At 41.8% G+C, this 18,645-nt stretch overlaps 2 protein-coding genes across 20 annotated transcripts in view; both read left to right on the top strand.

The window, feature by feature from the left end:
- OSBPL8 (oxysterol binding protein like 8) overlaps positions 1–11,548 on the top strand; it is a 96,167-nt gene extending 84,619 nt beyond the window's left edge. For all 19 annotated transcript variants that reach the window (XM_074870621.1, XM_074870628.1, XM_074870615.1 and 16 more), the window contains 9 exons: positions 340–438; positions 949–1,046; positions 2,390–2,479; positions 3,045–3,181; positions 3,534–3,719; positions 6,215–6,302; positions 6,700–6,802; positions 7,394–7,499; positions 7,754–11,548. In XM_074870621.1, coding sequence (XP_074726722.1) covers positions 340–438; positions 949–1,046; positions 2,390–2,479; positions 3,045–3,181; positions 3,534–3,719; positions 6,215–6,302; positions 6,700–6,802; positions 7,394–7,499; positions 7,754–7,889 — 1,043 coding nt within the window. In that variant the 3' untranslated portion in view covers positions 7,890–11,548. The remainder of the gene's footprint in view (positions 1–339; positions 439–948; positions 1,047–2,389; positions 2,480–3,044; positions 3,182–3,533; positions 3,720–6,214; positions 6,303–6,699; positions 6,803–7,393; positions 7,500–7,753) is intronic.
- A 533-nt stretch (positions 11,549–12,081) lies between these two features.
- Positions 12,082–14,332, top strand: BBS10 (Bardet-Biedl syndrome 10). The gene is made up of 2 exons (XM_074870609.1): positions 12,082–12,266; positions 12,351–14,332. Exons 1-2 carry the CDS (start codon positions 12,082–12,084, stop codon positions 14,302–14,304), a joined length of 2,139 nt encoding a protein of 712 aa, XP_074726710.1. The 3' UTR covers positions 14,305–14,332.
- The last annotated feature ends 4,313 nt before the right edge of the window (positions 14,333–18,645 follow it).

The raw sequence follows: 18,645 nt of genomic DNA, 5'->3' as shown, positions 1-18,645 counted from the left end.
AATGGGGGTTTTTGTTGTGCCTTTATTGAGGAGTATAAAATTGGTGCGGATGAGCTGTGTTTTGTGGAAAAAAGGCAGCTGTTAGAAGAATCAGGGGTTTGATCATTGTGTTATCCTTTTCTTACAAAGTTTTTGCTACTGGTCTTTGGAATTTTAATTTCTATTTTTGGAGTATTTTAATTTTTAATTGGAGTCACTGTGTATTGTAGGGGCTTCACTGGACAGGATAGATTGCAATGCTAAATACGCTGATGTTCTTCACTTTATTGCTCAGTTATTAGGAAATGTTGACTTTGTGTTGCAGGGTGAGGAATATGATTTTCTGTCTTTGGATTTCAGGGAATTCATTATCTGCCATACTAGATGGAGAAGGACGGCTAACATTCCTAAATAGGGGAGAAGATTATGTAATGACAATGCCATATGCTCATTGTAAAGGTAGTGAGTTTTTTCATTCTTTAGGTGGCAAAGTTATGAGAACAGTAGTTTATTACTCTAAATAGTTCATTATTCTAAATAGTATACTGTGTTGGATCGAAGCTTGTCATCTGAGAAGAGTATTCTGAACATTGGCAACACTGGTAGCTCTAGGCTTCCACATATTTTACCAGGAGAAAAATACATCTGTTGTTTAAGCAATGATCTATTTTCATAGATTATTTCATAGATCCAATCATCTGCAATAAGACTTAAATACCACCCTTGCTAGAGCCAGAAGCATACACTGCCAAAGATATGTCTTAACCATATAATTTACTTAAATCTTTTTGTTTCTGTTTGGGTTATCTTATTTGGCAGAAAGATCATGCTTATCATTAGGAAAGGTCATCTGAAAAAATTATTTTTTTTCTCTGACACAGACATGTTTAGTAATTGTGCCCAAAGAATTTAGGTTTTTTGTCTTGTTCAGTCACAAACGTTCATTTTATCTTTTTTTTTCTCTTGCAGGAATTCTTTATGGCACAATGACCTTAGAGCTTGGTGGAACAGTCAACATCACCTGTGAGAAAACTGGCTACAGTGCAACAATTGAATTCAAACTCAAGGTTAGTAAATGCTGTGAGCGGGCACAAGAAGAAGAATGAGCATAATGATAATGAAAAAAAATATATTAGGTCACTCCTTAGATGTGATCTAATTTAATATAATACTGAGTTGTCTTTTTGGAAACTGAGGAATTTTCACTTTAACTGCTACGTATCCAGCTATGTGTATCTAGCAAATAGTGATTTATTTAAAAAAAAAAAAGAGAAATTATCTCTTTTCTTAATGTATTCTTCTGGGTCTGAAGGTTTTGACTGAAACTTACAGTACTTTCTTCATCTCTGCTGATAAGAGATGCAAACATATTGCTAGCTGTATGAACAGCTGTAGTGGGGAAAAAAGCAACAGTCTGTCTATCTCCGGCCCTGACAACAGTGTGTGTCTAAAAGTGTAAGAACAGGGGAAGTGTTTAGGGATCTCATCAGTGGTTCAGATATTTTGTGTGTTGTTGTTAATATGCCTTGGTGATTACTAATTCTCTAAAAGTGTTCAGGGTCTTTTAAAGTCCTGGAGAGTCCTTGGAGGAGAACTCAGACCTAGGTTTCCTTTTTCCATCCTGGATAAATTTAATTTGGTCATGACACCTCATATAAGATGATGCAAAGGCTTTGGCTAACATTTATATCAGTCTGATGCCTGGTGCTAAGCAACAGTTTACATAGACTATTTTAGGCAGCTGTGTGTGCTGTAGCAGCACCTCTCCACTCACAAAAGCTAAACAAAGGTTTCTAAACTACTTACAGATGGCTTGCACTTCTGAAAACTACGTTTGCCATCCTTGAGGCAGAAACTGATTTAAAATTGAACAAAGAGTTGTTAAGAAGTGTGCACATGGAGAGGGAAACTGTATTCAGTTGAAATTGTAGAGGAAACATAAAAGTTACAAGGTGGTGTTAATTGATATTTTGCCTCATCAGCCCACTGGATACATGTGCAGACTATCAAAAAGGCTGAAGAAAATCCCTGGCAATCATTTTTGTTGATGCTACTCCAAGAGTTAATCTCTAGTAACAAATGGTGCTTGGTGAAGTGGTGAAATTAGTGTAGCAAATGACTTTTTTCTCCAAGATATCATTGTGTCGCTGTTTTCTGCATTATTTTCCATTTTCTTTCCATATTTCCTTTGCTCAGCAAATCTTTTAAGAAAATACAGCATGAGACAACAACTTACTGAGATTTTAGACTTCTTTTGGGGATTAAACAGGCAGAAGTTACAATATTAAAAGCCATCAGGGGCTGTTTACATCACATTTCATAAATGCACTTTTTTCCTTAACACTAAATATAAATGCAAAAATAATTTGCTATTAAAATAAACATGAAAGCATTTATTTTTGTTTTGCAGCCTTTTTTGGGTAACAACGACAGTGTTAACCAAATATCAGGGAAAATTAAGCTTGGTAAAGAAGTGCTGGCTATTTTGGAGGGTCACTGGGTAAGTAGTGAGTGATGGTATTTTATAAAATCTGGCTGATAGTTGAGACAGGTGAAAATAGCACTTAGTTACAAAAAAGACTCAAGTTTAAAAGTTGATTAAGTACTACTTTTATAGAAAATATCTCTATAGTTTGTTTTCAAGAAATTATAGAATCAACATAGTGTTATTTGCAACTGTTAAAAGGTGGAAAAGTTGTGTACATTTGGGTAGTTCATGAAGAAAATACATTTCAGCTTGTGAAATGTTTTTAGTATATTTAGTACTATGAAGAATTGTTATGCATGAAATGTTTAAACTTGTTTTAGTTCTGGTGAGATGACCCTGGCACCAGTGGTTTTTGGCTGTCGTAATGGTTCCATTGCATCTCTGTTCCAAATTAGAACTAGCACAGAGTGTAGAAATTGAATTTTAAAGTTAGCATATCTAATTATTCTTAACTACATGCATCCAAAAGAAAATAAATTCTCGTTACAGAAAACCCCTGCTTATTCCTCCCTTTTGCGTTATTTTGTCACTCTTTGAGATTATTACAATTAAGGTAACTGAATTATATATGTTACAGGACAGTGAAGTTACTATTAGTGACAAGAAGACAGATGTTTCAGAGACATTCTGGAACCCGACATCTGATATCAAGCAGCGTAGACTACCTAGATACACAGTGAAGTTTGAAGAGCAAGATGACTTTGAGTCAGAGAAGTAAGTTCACTTCAGAACCATGTGTAATTATTTTGCCAAAATAAAACTCATAATCTTCTCCAAATTATGAACGAATGTTATGGTTTGAACAAATTAGGAACAAAATAGGTTCCTTACCTTCCCATGTTTGCTGATACTAATCTGTAAAACAAGAAAGCAACACTGTTAAATACAAGTTCATTATTTACAAACCTTACAGTCATGGAGATTCTTGATGGAAATGTAGAAAAAACATATATTACAACATGGTAATATTCTGGTAAGAGCTCGATCCCTTTACTTATCCTCAGGGAGATGTTTGCAATTATTTCTGTCAACCAGATTGTAACTCTCTATATTGCTTGTTCGTCAGGCTTTGGCAGCAAGTGACAAGAGCAATAAATAACAAAGACCAAACAGAAGCTACTCAAGAGAAATACATTCTGGAAGAAGCTCAGAGAAAGAGTGCCAAAGAGAGGAAACTTAAAGGTGAAGAGTGGATGTGCAAGCTGTTCGATCAGGATTCAGTCACAGGAGAATGGCACTACAAATATGCTGAGTGAGTCCTGGAGTGCTTGTAACAAAAACTGTTAAATGGCTGGTAGTGTCGCTGAGCCTCTTGCTGTGGTTTCAGGAGCAAAAGAACTCAAATATATAGCTGAATTCAGGCTTGTGAAATGCACAATGCTACTTGATATTCTTATTCATATGTTTTAATTAAAATGTGTAATTTTTTAGCTGAACTTGGTAGGCCTTTCACCAAAGAGAGGATGTTAATATGTCATGTTGAAAAGGCAGTGATTGCTAATACAGGAAACCATGTTTCATGTAACCATTGCAATGGGCTTTTTCTTTTCTGTCTTTATGGTTCTGTGCCTCAGTGAATTCGTGCTGTGTTTTAGAGTTTCTTGGGCATGGCACTTTGGGATGCATTGTACTTTTGTTTTTTCCCCCGAGACTGACAGAGCAGCTACACAAATTTGTCCAGACTGGAAAGTATGGTCATACATATGGGCGTAACAACTGGAAATCAGAAAAGCCTGTGCCAAATTGAACTAAGCTGTTCAGTTTGTTATATGTTAAAATGACTCTGAGCGTAACAGGTTTACAGCGGTGGTTAACGCTGGGACCAGGTAGCTCAGCTCGGCTGTCAAACATGCCCTGTGCACATGAGTGTCTGTGGAGCTCTTTGTGTGATGATCTGGACTGGAGGGCGAAGATGCAGCTGCCTCTCCAACTGCTGGGATACATTCTGTGTTCTCACCAACTCTTACAAGAGTCAGCTTGGAGCTGAGCCCTTTGCTAGGGATGGTTTTTCACAGAACACCCACATTCTCCTGATTCTTTTACAATACCTAGCACGCATCTATATTGCAAGGATTGTAAAAGTAAAATATCCAAAGATTGTATACTCTGAGTTAAGTAATTCTAAAGCCATTGATGCTGGAAGCATGTTCCCATGGCTAAACCTGGGAACCCTTCACCTTTCAGTACAAGAATGGCAATACTGGGGCAGTGGCCTAAGTGTATGTATAGGGAAGAGTACAAGAATCCCGTGTATTCTTCATGTTTCCAGCAAATTTGCAGCTCAGAGGTTTCCTGGGAACGAAGCAGGGATTCTGTCTGTTTAGCAACTCTCAACAGATCTATTTTTCATTAATTTCCTTGGTTTTCTCTTCAGTTTGTACAGACTTTCACCACACAAAACATCCTGCAGCAGGGAATTCCCCAACTACAGTAAAAGCTCTGTGAAACACCTTCTCTTGCTTTGAACCTTTTGGTGCTGTTGATGCCTCTTCCTGTTGGAAGTTGTGAATAGTCCATCTGAATTTACTGCCCATACTGTTGAACCCTGCGTAAAACCACCAGGAAAAGTATTGCACTTGAAATCTGTTAGGCCTTAAAGCTGCAGGTGATAGTCTGTCTTGTTAATTGCGTTATTTCTTGTCTCCTTGAGGCCTTGTGGTTCAAGGATGTGCCACGGAAATTTTACGATGTGCTAGAAAGCAGTCTGCGCTGTCAGCATTCCCTGGAAGAAACTTCTGTCTCCTTTTACACAATAATGCCGGCTCACCACCTGATCCATGTAGAGAGCAGTCTTTTACGCTGCTGTGAAAGCTGTGGCATTTGTTAAAGTATCTGGATTATGAATTTAGGCATCTGTCTTAGAGATACAAAACACCTTTGGGAGAGCAATGCCTTGTTCTTACCCAGTTACCTTAGATGACATTTGATTCAAGTCAGGTTAAGGTAAGATATAAATGCAGGTCTATGTTCACAACATCTGAAACAGCTACAAACGTTTTAAAGGCATACAGGAGGAGATGAAAGGAAATCCATGCTTAATCTACTCTCACTAAAGCTGCGCATCAGAAAGCTGACTTGCGCTTTCTATCCTGCAAAGGCTGTAATCAGTGGGGATGCTGGTCTTTGGCTGCTTGTTGTTCTCCAGTGAGCTGTGTGTCTTTTGCCTTTTTTTTTTTTAAAATTCTATATCAGCCTGTACTTGGAAAAGCAGTGTTAAAAGAACGAGCATAGCTCATTAGGGCCTCTTAAAACCAGTCTTGATTACCATTAGCCACTTTGGGATGAGAGCAGGTTTGAGGTAACTGATTCTTAACCTCTCCTTCCTAGGCATCTTTTAAAATAGAAGAAGAAAAAAAGCAGTTCAAAATAATAATAATTTTTAAAATCCCCTAATTTCCCTGTAGTTCTAAAATAATAACTGTACATTAAGCAGAAAACCTCTCCATGTTTGACAAATACGTTTCACTAGCCAGATAAATTCATAATGATATTGTTGGTTAATACAATAGCTTGTACTCTTACCAGCTGGCTGAGGGTTTGACCTGGACGTAAAGTTTATTTTTTGGCTCTCTTGGCTCTTCCGGTTAGGACTGCGGTATAGGTAGAAGATAAGATCAATTATTCCACGTCTGCCTTCTATATAGGGAGAGAGAGCTTTAACCTGTTCATACTGAGTAGTTTCTGAGCAGGAAAATATTTCTTATTTAAATTGTTGTGGTATTAATCAATTATATTCACCTTGTCTAGTACCAGACCATGGGACCCTTTGAATGATATGATCCAATTTGAAAAAGATGGCACCATCCAAACAAAAGTTCGACATCGGACACCAATGGTATGTTCTGGTTCTGTGAGCAGGTGCAGCAAGATCCAGGGACTTGTATGTATTGCACTATGTGTATAAAGGTCATCAAAGCATTGGGAGCGATGGGAAATACTGTTGTTATCCTACAAAAATGTAATTTACCCAGTCCATAGCCTTTCACTTCTGTGTTGCATCGTAAGCGGTAGAGGTGACTTGACTGAATAGGAATATATAATGGACGAACTCAACAGTTTAATGTACATTTTCCCTTAAATGGGAAGATGCACAAACTTCAGACTGTTTATACATCAAAACTTTTAACTTGGACTTCTATTAGATACTGTGCTTTTAACTATTGCTATTAAAAGGTGCTGCTTTGCTACAGTTCTGGTCGTCTGGAAATAATTCATAAGTTTATCAATCGTAGGTTAGTGTTCCAAAAATCAAACGAAAGCCAGCCAGTCAGAAGAAAGGAGAGTGTGGTTTCTCATCCCCGGAGCCTGATAACCAGGATTCCTCTGGGAGTGAAGGTAGGAAAAGATACCTTTGCATAAGGAAATAATAAACTGCCTTGACAGTGAAACAGTTCTGTAGTCACACACTCTTCTTAATTTTATGTTTGTATTACGAAGTAATGCATGCTTTAGATCGCAGTTCTATCCAATGTGAAGCACGTTCTGGAAAAACAAAAGGAGCAGAATGGCTCATGGTTTTAATTGCAAACTCTCCCGTCCTTTTAAACATCAGTATGTAGTGTCATAGACTTAAGCGATGCACATATTTAGTATGGGGGGAAAAAATCATGTTTGTAAACTCTTTTCTTTCTTAAAACAAGTTGAATGGTTCTAATTTGTTGATCATTATGTTGCTAGAAGGCAGATTTTTGCTGTTGATAGTGCTTGCAGAAATTAAACAATACAGTGTTTTAAGATATGTCAAGTGTTTAACTTGCTGTCCTATGCTATAGGTGACTGAAATAAAGCTTTGGTTTTCAATAGAAGCTTAGTTAAAAAACTCTCCCCTCATTTTTGCAACTGGTTTAGTTTGTCATTAGTACTTCGTTCCTTTTTTGACTTAGCAGTCACTTCTGTGAATTACATCTGGCTTTTGTATCTTTTTAGCGCAACTTCTGAAACATAATACAAGAATAAGGAAAAAAGGGGCAGACCTTGGTGAACTGCAGAGTGCCATTGAATCTATAAAGGAAACCCAGGAAGACATTAAGAGGTAGTACTAAACAAAATGCTTTAAAAGGGTTTAGAGAATACTAATTTTCTAGCTTTTTTCCCTTGGAGGCTGGTATGTATTTTTCTGCTATAGAGCCTTAATGTTTTTAAACTACCCTTCTTCCCAAATGTTGATTGCTTATTGATGTTTCATAATTTTCCTCAAAAACTGTCTTCTGCAGGGAGCCCTAACATACTAGAAAATGCCAAATTGTCTAGATTGTAATTTACAGTATATTATTTTCTATCTTACAGGGACATTATGGCTCTACGAAATAGAGTCACTTCTAATTCACCACCCGTGGACTACCATTTCTTGCAGTTTAAGCACTATGTCTTCATTTTACTTGTGGTTCTGCTACAGCTTATCATTAATTTCTTGTTCAAATAGGAAGTATGAACAAGGGCCTTTCTGAGCTGGAATGATCGAACTGTTACTGGGGACCATATTTTAAGTTGGACTTTAAATGATGCAATATTATCTAAAAGAGCCCTGTAGCAACAACTTACAGAACTTTGCCTCAACGTCCATGGTTCAGAATCATACTCGTGTCTACCCAGTTGAAGTAAGAATTGTGTAAGTGCCAGTACACTCTTGCTCCTGGTGTGTGCCTCTGTCTCGCAGACATAAAACATCAGCCTTGTGTTTATTGCGTCATACGCTGTACTGATGAATCTTCACCACAGAATAGATGAAGTTAAATATTCAGAGGTTAGACCCTGTAGGTAGGATGTGATTCCTGTTGTGGTAGAATGATAAACAAGCATACTTTGTTACATTTAAACTTACGATTTTTGTAACAAAGGAACTTTTGAAGTAGCCAACAGTTTTTGTAAATGGCGTTGGGTGTTTGGAAGTAAACTTCTGTTTAAAGTCAAACAAATACATTATTATACAAAGATCATGAGTGGTAGGAACTGGCAGGTAAAAAGCTCAAGTCTTTGGGAATTCTGCAATGTGATGTCCTTGATTTGTTTTGGAAGTACTAGTTTTTATCCTGAATTACTATAGTGGCTTGTACGCCAGCTTTTATTTTTATAGTTTTAAAACTTCAGATTCTTCATAAAAACATTCCTGCATCTACTGTACAGAGCACATTTTTAACAGTACAGCACTCGGGAAGGTACTGTCTTGGTCCACACTCTCTCATGAATTGCAAATGTCAAGGATTTACGGTATGTTTGTAAGTCTTGATAAATCTACAGCTTTGAATTTACATTTGTGTATGGCCATGTCACAGTAAGAAGACAGACTGCTGATGCCAGGACTCTTATTTTTGAAACAACATGTGAAGATGCAAAGGTGTGCTTAGTATGTAGCTGGAGTTGAACCTCCCAAAAGGCAGATGATGTAGAATTCGGGCACTGTCATGAGTTTACTTGTAAATGAAACATGTGTGATTACAAGGGGAAGGTCTTCAGAAATTGTGGGATGGCTTACACCGCACATATCAGAGCAAATGAAAGTGAAACCCTAAGTCTTTGTTAAATTCCTCCTTACTGCAGTATATACTACCTAACAGAACACACGGATGCACCTATTCACTATGTGGTAGCCATACAAATTCATGTGAAGCTGAAGTTTCCATTTAAAACTAGGGTTTCTAACATTTTTTTATTTGAAGAAATATGTGCATGTATAGAACTTGTAAAATTCCAGCAAAAAAGTTTAGTGCCAGTGTTTATCTGGTGAATTCCATATGCCAGTCAAGCATACCAAGTCAAAAAGGGCTGTAGTATTGCAAAGGGCAGCCAAGTTTGTTTTCAGAGGATCCTCTCAGAAATCAAATCCATCCTGGGCAGTGGAACGGTTCAAAGGTCACATTTGGCTTTTTGCCATGGCCCAGTTATCCCTCTGCCTTGGGCAGCCTCCCTGACTCTCCAGGTGATCTGCCTTTCTGTGCTGCATCAGTCTCACCAGTATTTAGTGAAAATACTATTTACTTGTTGTTTATCAGTCTAGCTCGTATATTCCTGTGGCTGACACCTTCAGACACCTCCCCTTCTCTTTTACCTTTCCCCCTTTTTGGGCCTAACCTATGTAAAAGTTTATTGCTTAAGCAGTCAACTTCAGCTTATTTCTTACAGCTTCATATTTAGCATAGTTTGGTCTTGAATCATTTTCTGGAATGTGGTACCTTAACCAAAGTGGTCTTGTATCTGTGGGCAAGACCCAACTTGATTGGACTTCCATTATATCTGTAGCTGAGGAGGTAAAATATGTGAATGTAGGAAGTCCCTCTGTAAGAAAAGAAAAAAAAAATCCGTAAATTAAGTCTCTGAACAGAAGCTGAAGTTGTTAGCCATGTATAAAATGGCATAAAGCATGCAGAATATTATTGCATTAATTTAATGTTCTCAGCCCAGAATTTGGCCATTCATTATCGTGTTTAGATATCAAAGCTTCACCTTCCTTAAGATCTGTTACAAGCCTTTAAACAGACTCTGTACATGAGAGTAATACAAGAGGAAATGAGTGCAAATTCGGGCAATAACTTCAATCCCCTAAAATAATACTCTGCTAAATTTGTGATGCTGAAACTCTTGACTGATAGTTGCAAGCTTTTATCACCCTTGTAAATAGAAATGTCCTTCTGCCCTTTCATGTTGAATTTTTTAATTGCTTCTGTTCAAGATCAGTTAATAACACAGTCTGCATGTGTTTTGACATGGACTGCGTGGTAGTAAGTGTGGATTTGACCCATCCATCTGGCTGGCGGCACGGTGTGGTACACGGACTGAACACATACTCCACATCTGAAATTCATGCTCAGCTCAAGATAAGTAAGAGACTTGAACAGAGCGAGACAAATGCCTGTACTTATTTTCAACTTATTTTTTAGAGTTTAATTCTGTTGTAAAAGTGGTTTTAGTGATGGTCCAGGAAGGTAAAGGATATATATGACAGAACTTTTTGAAAAGTAAAATTGCAGACTTCTGCTTGACTGTATTTGATAACTTCAATTCCAAAAAGTACATCGAAAACCTAGTAATTCCCATTTTGCTGGGTTTTGTACAAAGTTCCCTCATATGAATAGAACAAAGAAATTTCTTGCCTGATTTTTACAGTACAGCTGGTCACGGGCGTGTATGAAGCCTTTTCTTTAGCGCAGCACCATTGTCCTGTTTAACCATGATGATCTTGGATATTATAAACTTAAGACTGAATTCTGCACATACTTATAAAATTTGACTCTGCAGTTTGCAGACATTTTAGGGCTGTGGCCTCCTACTAGTTTTTAAAGTTTAGAACAGCACTTGTTTTAACATTTGATTTACAAATCTTTTGGTTTTTTTCTTATACAGGAAATATTTTCAGATTTTGTTACTATGTGGCTTTGTTGTTTTGTTTTTTCAAATGCACTCTTAAGCCTTTAATTTGCCATTTAGGAACAGATTGCCTAGTTAGGTAGAGATGACCTAAGGTAAGAAAAAGTAAATAATGCCATGTGAAATGTAGCAAGTATCAGTTTCAACAGTAGGTGATGTTTCTTGCATTTCACATGTTAATTCTTTTGAAATAGTTGACATTACTTAATGAGGGTATAGCCTCATTGTTTCCTCCCCCCATTAAATATCATAAACTACTTGAAAGGTTGTCCCGTAAAACGTAGTGATGGTGGTTTCTTCCTTTTTTTGTTTGTTTGCTGCCCTCCTGTGCCTTTGGGAAATTTTTCTTTTGCTAGACTGTTTATGAAACAGACTTTGGCTTCAGTGTTTCATATGGTTTCTTAAAGGCTGTTACTTCTCCACTGTTTGTGTAAATAACATATACAAGGATTCTGTACATCTCTTAAGTTTTAATTATTATTTCAAGGGTATCCTCAAATCACAGAAAATTTAGCAGGTATTCAAGTATTGTAAACAGTGCCTTCTTGATGGATTTCTTGCTGTTCTGAGACGTGTAAAGATTTGTCAAGTTTGTGCCATATGTAACATCTGACCTTTTGTGAGGGGTTTTGTGTTTGAAAACTAACTTTCCTGCTTAGTCAGACTCCGGGGGAAAAAAATATCAACCATTAAAACACATTAAATTATTCCCTCTTGTGACTGGTGCGCTATGCGTGGAGGATTTTTGGTGTTTGATGTAATGAAGCAGCACTACTTTGTGACATTATGGAAATAGCCGTAACAAAGTAAGAACCTCACAGATTATTTCGGTTTATTATCCTTAACGCAGCTGCGCAGCGGCTCCTGGCTGCCGCTCCTGGAGCTGGCCCGGGCGCTGCCCGCTGTCACCGACCCGCGCCGCCCCTGCCCGGCCTTTCGCTTGACCAAGTGGGACAATAAGCCTTGACGACACTGCGTCCGTCTCCGTTCGTTTGTTTCTGCTCGCTCGCCGCCGCCCGGCCTCGCCCTGTGAAGGGTCTGAGCTGTCCCCGGGCCGGGGCAGCGGGCCGCCGCACCCCTCCAAGCCGTGCCGCGCGCCTCTCCGCGCCCTCCCCCGGGCCGGCCCCGCCCGCCGCTCCCTCCGCAGGGCGCCGCGCACGCGCCCCCGCCCGGGGCCGGCGGCGCATGCGTGGACCCGCCGCTGCGCCCGCGCGCGCGCCCGGCGGAAGGGGCGGGGCGGGGCGGCGGTTGCCATGGCGAGGCGGCCGGAGCTGGGGCGGCTGGCGCAGGAGGCGGCGGCGCTGGCGGGCGCCGTGCGCGGCGCCCTCGGGCCACGGGGCGGGCGGGCGCTGGTGGTGCGGCCCTGCGGCCGGGCCCTGCTTACGCGGGACGGGCGGCGCCTGCTGGAGGCGCTCAGCCTGGAGCCGCCGACCGCCAGGTACCGCGGCGGGGCGGGGAGGGGGGGGCCGGGCCGGGCCGGGCCGGGCGGGGCGGGGCCGCCTAACTACCCATCTGCCCGCAGGATGATGGCTGCCTGCGCCTGCAGCCACGGTGCCGCGACGGGGGACGGCGCCAAGACGTTTGTGGTGCTGCTGGCCGGCGTGCTGGGCGGTCTGCGGGCGGCGGGCGGCGGCGGCGGGCTGCGGCGGGCGCTGCGAGCCTTCGAGGAGCAGGTGCTGGAGCGGGCCGTGGCGCACGGCCTGCGGGGGCACCTTCTGCCGGCTGTCGGCGGGCGGCTGGCGGAGACGGCCGCCCTGGAGGCGCTGCTGGAGGCCTACCTGGGCGGCCGGCTCGGGCCGGGCGAGCGGCGGCACCTGGCGCGCCTCGGCTGCGAGTACTGCTGCCGCTGCGCCCCGGCCGCCGCCCCCTGCCCGTCCCTGCTACGCCTCCTCGGCCGCCGCTTCGCGGAGCTGCACGCCGCCGTAGCGGGCCTCCCCGTGGCGAGCTCCAGGGTCCTGCCCGGGATTGTCCTCCGCAGGGACTTCGCGGCCTATTGCCCGGCGAGGGGGAACCTGCGGGCCGTGCTCGTCACCGAGCCCCTCCGGCCCGCCCTCTCGGCCCCCGGCGTCGAGTTCCTTGTCGACTCCGAGGGCCGGTATCAGGCCTCCCAGCGCTGGATCGCACGGAGGACAGAAGCCTTAATGAAACACTTTCAGAGCAACGACGTTAAGCTATTGCTGTCGAGCGTGAAGCAAGAGGAACTTGTTATCTACTATGCAAAATTATACGGCGTGTCTGTGGTAGAGTGCTTGTCGTCAGAAGAAGTGGCCCTTATCTGTGAAATCACGGGAATCTCGCCTTATGAACCTTTTGGTGATAACACACACAGAGAAATCACTGAAAGCGCAGTGGCAACGTTTTGCCAGCCCTTGCTGCTCGGCTCAAAGAGATGCGTTCACATTGGCTTCACCAGCGTGTGCGCCTTTCAGCCCCACTGCCTAATTCTTTGTGGGCCGGTGGAGGGTGTTAATGAGCAGCATGCTACTGCTTTACAAGGGGCATTTACAATGCTGCAGCAGCTATTTAAAACAGTTTATCAGAGGGAGGAATGCAAAGCAGACAATGAAAGCCAGAATGAAGCCTCAGATGTTTGCTGTTGGCCTTCTTCAGCTACTCAGAAGCAACTCGTAATAGCAAATGCTGCTTGTAACAGCAGTCGGGTTTCTGAATGTCAACTGAAAGTACCTAGGGGTGAAACAGAGACACAACTTACAGACCTTGATTTGCAGGGAAGTGAAAATCCAGCACGTGTGCAAACAGACTTGCAAAAGCCCTCAAATGCCATCTCACACATCAAAGAATTCAGCGTTGCCACTGACGGAGATGGCTCTTCAACAGATGTACAGAAACCGCATGCAAAATGCGAGCATCGGGGTGACGTGCACGAGAACTGTGAAAGCGATTCATTGGTGGACAGTCAAAAGAACTGCAGCACTGCTGCATTAGCAGCACGTAATGCTGACACAGGCATTGCGTGTGAACGCCTAGGCGTTGGCAAAGATCTAGAGAAAACAAGTTGCAATGTAGTTCCATTTAAGCATGAAAAGAGTTGTGTAAGTGTTGCACAGAATTACTCCAACTGCCTCATAGAAGTAGGATCAGTTTTGCCAGTAGGAGGTTACTTTGAAATCCTGTTACATTATTATATTCAGTACTATGCAAAACAGTTGCAGCAGTCAGAGGTAACTGTGGTAGCTCATGTAGTTGCTGATGCTTTGTTAAGTATTCCCAAGTCCTTGTACAGGACAACAGAACAAGACAGCTTTACCAAATTCTATCTCAAAGCCGTAAATGCGCTCAGAAGAAATCAGCCACTTCCTGTGAATGAGAGAGGTTTAGAATCAGTGTATTGCAAATACCAGTTAGTCATTTCAGTTCTTCATTGTGTTACAGAGCTTCTCTCCATAGATTTAATAATTGGTATTAAACGGCCACTGCAAAAAATTAAGGATTATGACTCGGAAGATGACTTCTGAAATCATTAATAAAGAATGTTTTTGAGTATGTGTTTTTCTGTGTCTTTCTTGTCAAATGGATATGTCTCAAAACACAGTGCTGGAGACTAAAAGGTATCTTTTTAGGCCCAGAGACTTAACGTGCTGCTTTCCTCTTGGGAGAAAAGGAAGAAGGCAGCTAACCAGCTGAGATTTGTGGAAAACTGGGTTGTGAACAGCACAAACTTGGAAGTTTCAGACATGAGGAAGTGTAGCAGATTGCCACTGCAGGAGATGTGCAATGCCATCTCCATCCCCATGCAGAGGATCCTCTGTACGTTCTAACCAAGGGCGAACTTCGCCTCTTCTGGCACGTTAAAAGTTGCCAGTGTGGCATAAGCCACTGAACTTGCAGGTTAGAAACAAGGGGTTTTTTTAGCCTTCGAAATAGGCTGGATTGAACGTTATTTTAAATAAAAATATTTTTGTATGTATTGTGGTTTTGAAGATAATAGGAAAAATATAACTGTTGTTAGCTTGCTGAGCGCTGGGGCAGGCAGTGGTAGGCCTGGTATATCCCAGGTAGGTATATCCCAATGAAGAACTTCCTCATCTGGTCGGAGATGCTGCATTTTTATCTTCCATTGAGTTCACTTTGGTCAAACTAGAGTTAAGAACAATTTTATATCATGACTGGCTGGCATTTGCTCTGGCAAATTAGTTTATGTGACATTATGTAGTACAACTTAACTTTAACTATCCTGGGTTGAGTTGTGCTACTATAAAAGGCTGTGTAATCATGGCAGAAGTTCACACAGGTGATAATGCAGTTTTGTGTGAAAAACCTGAGACAATTTTTCAGTTCAGACTTTGATCATTTGGGATTTTATTCTGGTTTTTTTTATTTTATTCTTTTTTTTCCCCATGATTTTCACCCTAATAAGATTTGCTTTAAGCTCAGAGTCACCTGGAATTAAATATACCTACCTTTCTGCCATGTCTTAAAATCTACCGGTGTGGTGGGGGAGGTTTTTGAGTAACTGAACAGCTGCAGCTGATAATGGGATCACATTGGTTCTCTATGTGCCATTGCCAGTATTGTGTAATACTTAGAATAACTGGATTTTTTTTTTTAATCTGGCATTAAATAAAATTCAGTGAGGATATTTAAAATCATAGCCATAAATCATATTTATCTGCTATACCTGAGATGATTACAACTGGAAATCAGATTTTTTTCCCAATCAGTTTATGCTATTGCTTTCCCTTTTTCAGTTTCTTCAGAAGAGTCTATCTACCAAAGTTCTTTCAGGCATTTTGGCAGCAATGCTTTGACTACAGCTCTCTGTTGAAAGTTTATATATTTTCTTGGTAATACAATTTTTTTTTCCTAATACACTCTTACAGACACCCGCATATAAAAACCAGTGAAACTCAGTGTTCACTGGAGTGATTTCTTTAATGAAGGACTAGGGGCAGTAATTCTTTTTTTTTTAGAATCATTTTTGGTGGGTGCAGAGGTGCGGGAGAATTAAACACGGAGGAGAGGAAAGAAAATCACATTCTTGCTGTTACCACATGCTTTCAGTAGCTGCTTAATGTGACAGGTCCAGTATGAGTGAAGAGAAATCTCCGTTGTGGAAGGACTGGTGTTCTGGAGCCGTGTGCCCTGCTTGCCTGTGGAGCCGCTCTGGAGCTTCCCCCATCCCTGGTCCTTCAGCAGGCACTTGGGCTCTGTGTTTTAGCATTGTAACGGGCTGCCGAGACAGTTTTGCTCTTGCACGAGTTTCTGCGTGCCCTCTTCAAACTGCTGACCAACTTGCTGGCCAAAGATTAATGATTTGCTTTGTTGTAGTCTAACAACTGCGATGCAGAGCACGTGAGGCCTGGCAGCAGTGGGGTTGTCTGCAGAAGCTGCTTTTGTATTCTGAAGCTAGGTGCTCTCTAAATACAGGTGAAATAAAGAAAACACTGTATCATTTCACATTATTTTATACCATTTGCACATCTTCACACTTTCAGATTTACTGCAGTTTCTTGAGAAAGGTTAAAACAAAAATGTGGTATGTGAATGACCTTCTGGCTGTTTGATTTAAATTGTGTCATTCTTACTGAGAAGAAAGTGAAAACATTTTATGATATACAAACCTCATATTTTTGTATACCAGAGATACAAGGGAGAGTTTCAAAATGACAGTTATATAAAACTTCTTTTTCTGAGCTGTGTCTGGTGAAACCTCTCGAGTCCAAAGGCTCATTGAGTCAGGTGCTATATTTCATTGACTTCTCTGTCTTTTTGTATTTTGTAAATGATCAGTTTTCCCTTTTAAAATACTGATTCCCTGTTTTGTGTGGAGAACTGGGAACATGGTACGCCTTTCCCATGGAGAGGAATGTCCTTTCTTTGTCCTGGACTGCTGGGGTGGACACTTATTCAGGACATGGCTGTTTAGTTTCCAGTCCTGGAGTCTACACACATTACGAGATGTGCACCAGCTCAAGGAAGAAAAAGACATTAACTTAGTCTTTGGGAAGAAGATCAGATTTACTTCTGGATTCAGCTCGCTCTTATCTTTAGGAGTCTTCTCCAGTAATTAGCCTGGAAGTGAAATCATGACCTAATCTTATTCACTGCTGTCCCATCTACTCTTTTAAGAGAAAGGCTGTTAGTGGCCCAGAGAGGCAGTGCAGTTTGTGTTCTGGGCTGCGGCTCAGGTGCTGCCAGTGCCATTTCTGCTCTGCTGATGTTTCTTGACCTTCTTCAGCAGCTGCCCCCCGATTGCAGAGGCTGTGGTTACCCAGTCACCCTACTCAGGCTGTTACTGCTCCTTGGTACCTAAGCCTTATGTACGCAATTATTCATGATATCTTGCAGCTCTCTGTGGACTGAGAGCAGCCCTGCAGAGGAGGACTTGGGGGTACTGGTGTATGAAAAACTGACTGTGAGCCAGCAATGTGCACTCACAGCCCAGAAAGCCAACTGTATCGTGGGCTGCATCAAGAGAAGCGTGGCCAGCAGGGCGAGGGAGGTGATTCTCCACCTCAGCTCCACTCTTGTGAGACCCCACCTGCAGTGCTGTGTCCAGCTCTGGGGTCCCCATTATACGAAGGACATAGACCTGCTTGAGTTAGTTCAGAGGAGGGCCATGAAGATGATGAGGGGGCTGGAGCACCTCCCTCATGAGGACAGGCTGAGAGAGTTGGGGTTGTTCAGCCTGGAGAAGAGAAGGCTCCGGGGAGACCTTATAGTGTCCTTCTGGTACTTAAAGGGGGCCTATGGGAAAGATGGGGAGGGACTCCTTATCAGGGAGTGTAGTGGTAGGATGAGGGATAATGGCTTTAAACTGAAAGAGGGTAGATTTAGATTAGCTAGAAAGAAGTTCTTTACTGTGAGGGTGGCGAGTCACTGAAACAGGTTGCCCAGAGAGGCTGTGGCTGGCCCCTCCCTGGCAGTGTTCAAGGCCAGGTTGGACGGGGCTTTGAGCAACTTGATCTAGTGGAAGGTGTCCCTGTCCATGGCAGGGGGGTTGGAACTAGATGGTCTTTAAGGTCCCTTCCAACCCAAACCATTCTGTGATGATTCTATGATTCTATCCCAAATTTTAAAGCTATCCATAAATGTAGCTTGCCCTTTGACAGGTGACATGGGGACGATTCTAAGAGTGATCTCTTGACATAGTGACAGGGACAATGGGGTTACCTGGAGCAGCTTGGGAGAATATATTTACTCAGTCAAAACTGCAGACAGTGGTATGTTTGGGCATGCACTGAGGTTGTAAAATACTACAGGTTTTTCTTCTCGCACTGTTTCCCAGAGATTATTTCTATTTTGTGCTATTATACTATTATTTTTATATTTCTAAATATGGATTGGCCTCCATGCAAAGTGAAAGTCAGGTACATGTAGACATGTGTGTGAACCCAGGTCCTAACTTGAAGTATGATGTAAAGTATAGGGATACTGGTGTTAATAGCCTAAAATTAAAAGGATGATTTTAGAAAAATCTTGGTGTTTAACTCTCCTTTCTACAGCCCTTAGCAAACCTACATTCTATCCCACATGAAATTCATCAGAATATTTTGAAGGCACTCACCCCAGCCACAAGGAGCGTAGGTGTATTTTAAGCAAGGTAATCCCATTTGTCAGGTAGCAGATTCACATACACAGGCAGGTAGTTTCTTTTTTTTTAAAATTAAACGACAGTTTTTGAGATGTATGTGTAAAAATGTACAGTGAGACTAGATTGAAACTGCATCCTGCACACAGCTCTTGAGAATGGGAGTAATCTATTTACATGACAATGACACACCATTTTTATTTGTTGATTTGGATGGGGATCGACTCTCAACAGACTTTTACAGGTGCTGGGATGGCACCGAGGC

This window comes from Strix uralensis, chromosome 5 (genome assembly GCF_047716275.1).
Source record: "Strix uralensis isolate ZFMK-TIS-50842 chromosome 5, bStrUra1, whole genome shotgun sequence".
In the NCBI taxonomy this organism is placed as follows: domain Eukaryota; kingdom Metazoa; phylum Chordata; class Aves; order Strigiformes; family Strigidae; genus Strix; species Strix uralensis.
Note: the sequence above shows the minus strand (reverse complement) of the source record. Positions and strands in the feature narration are given on the sequence as shown.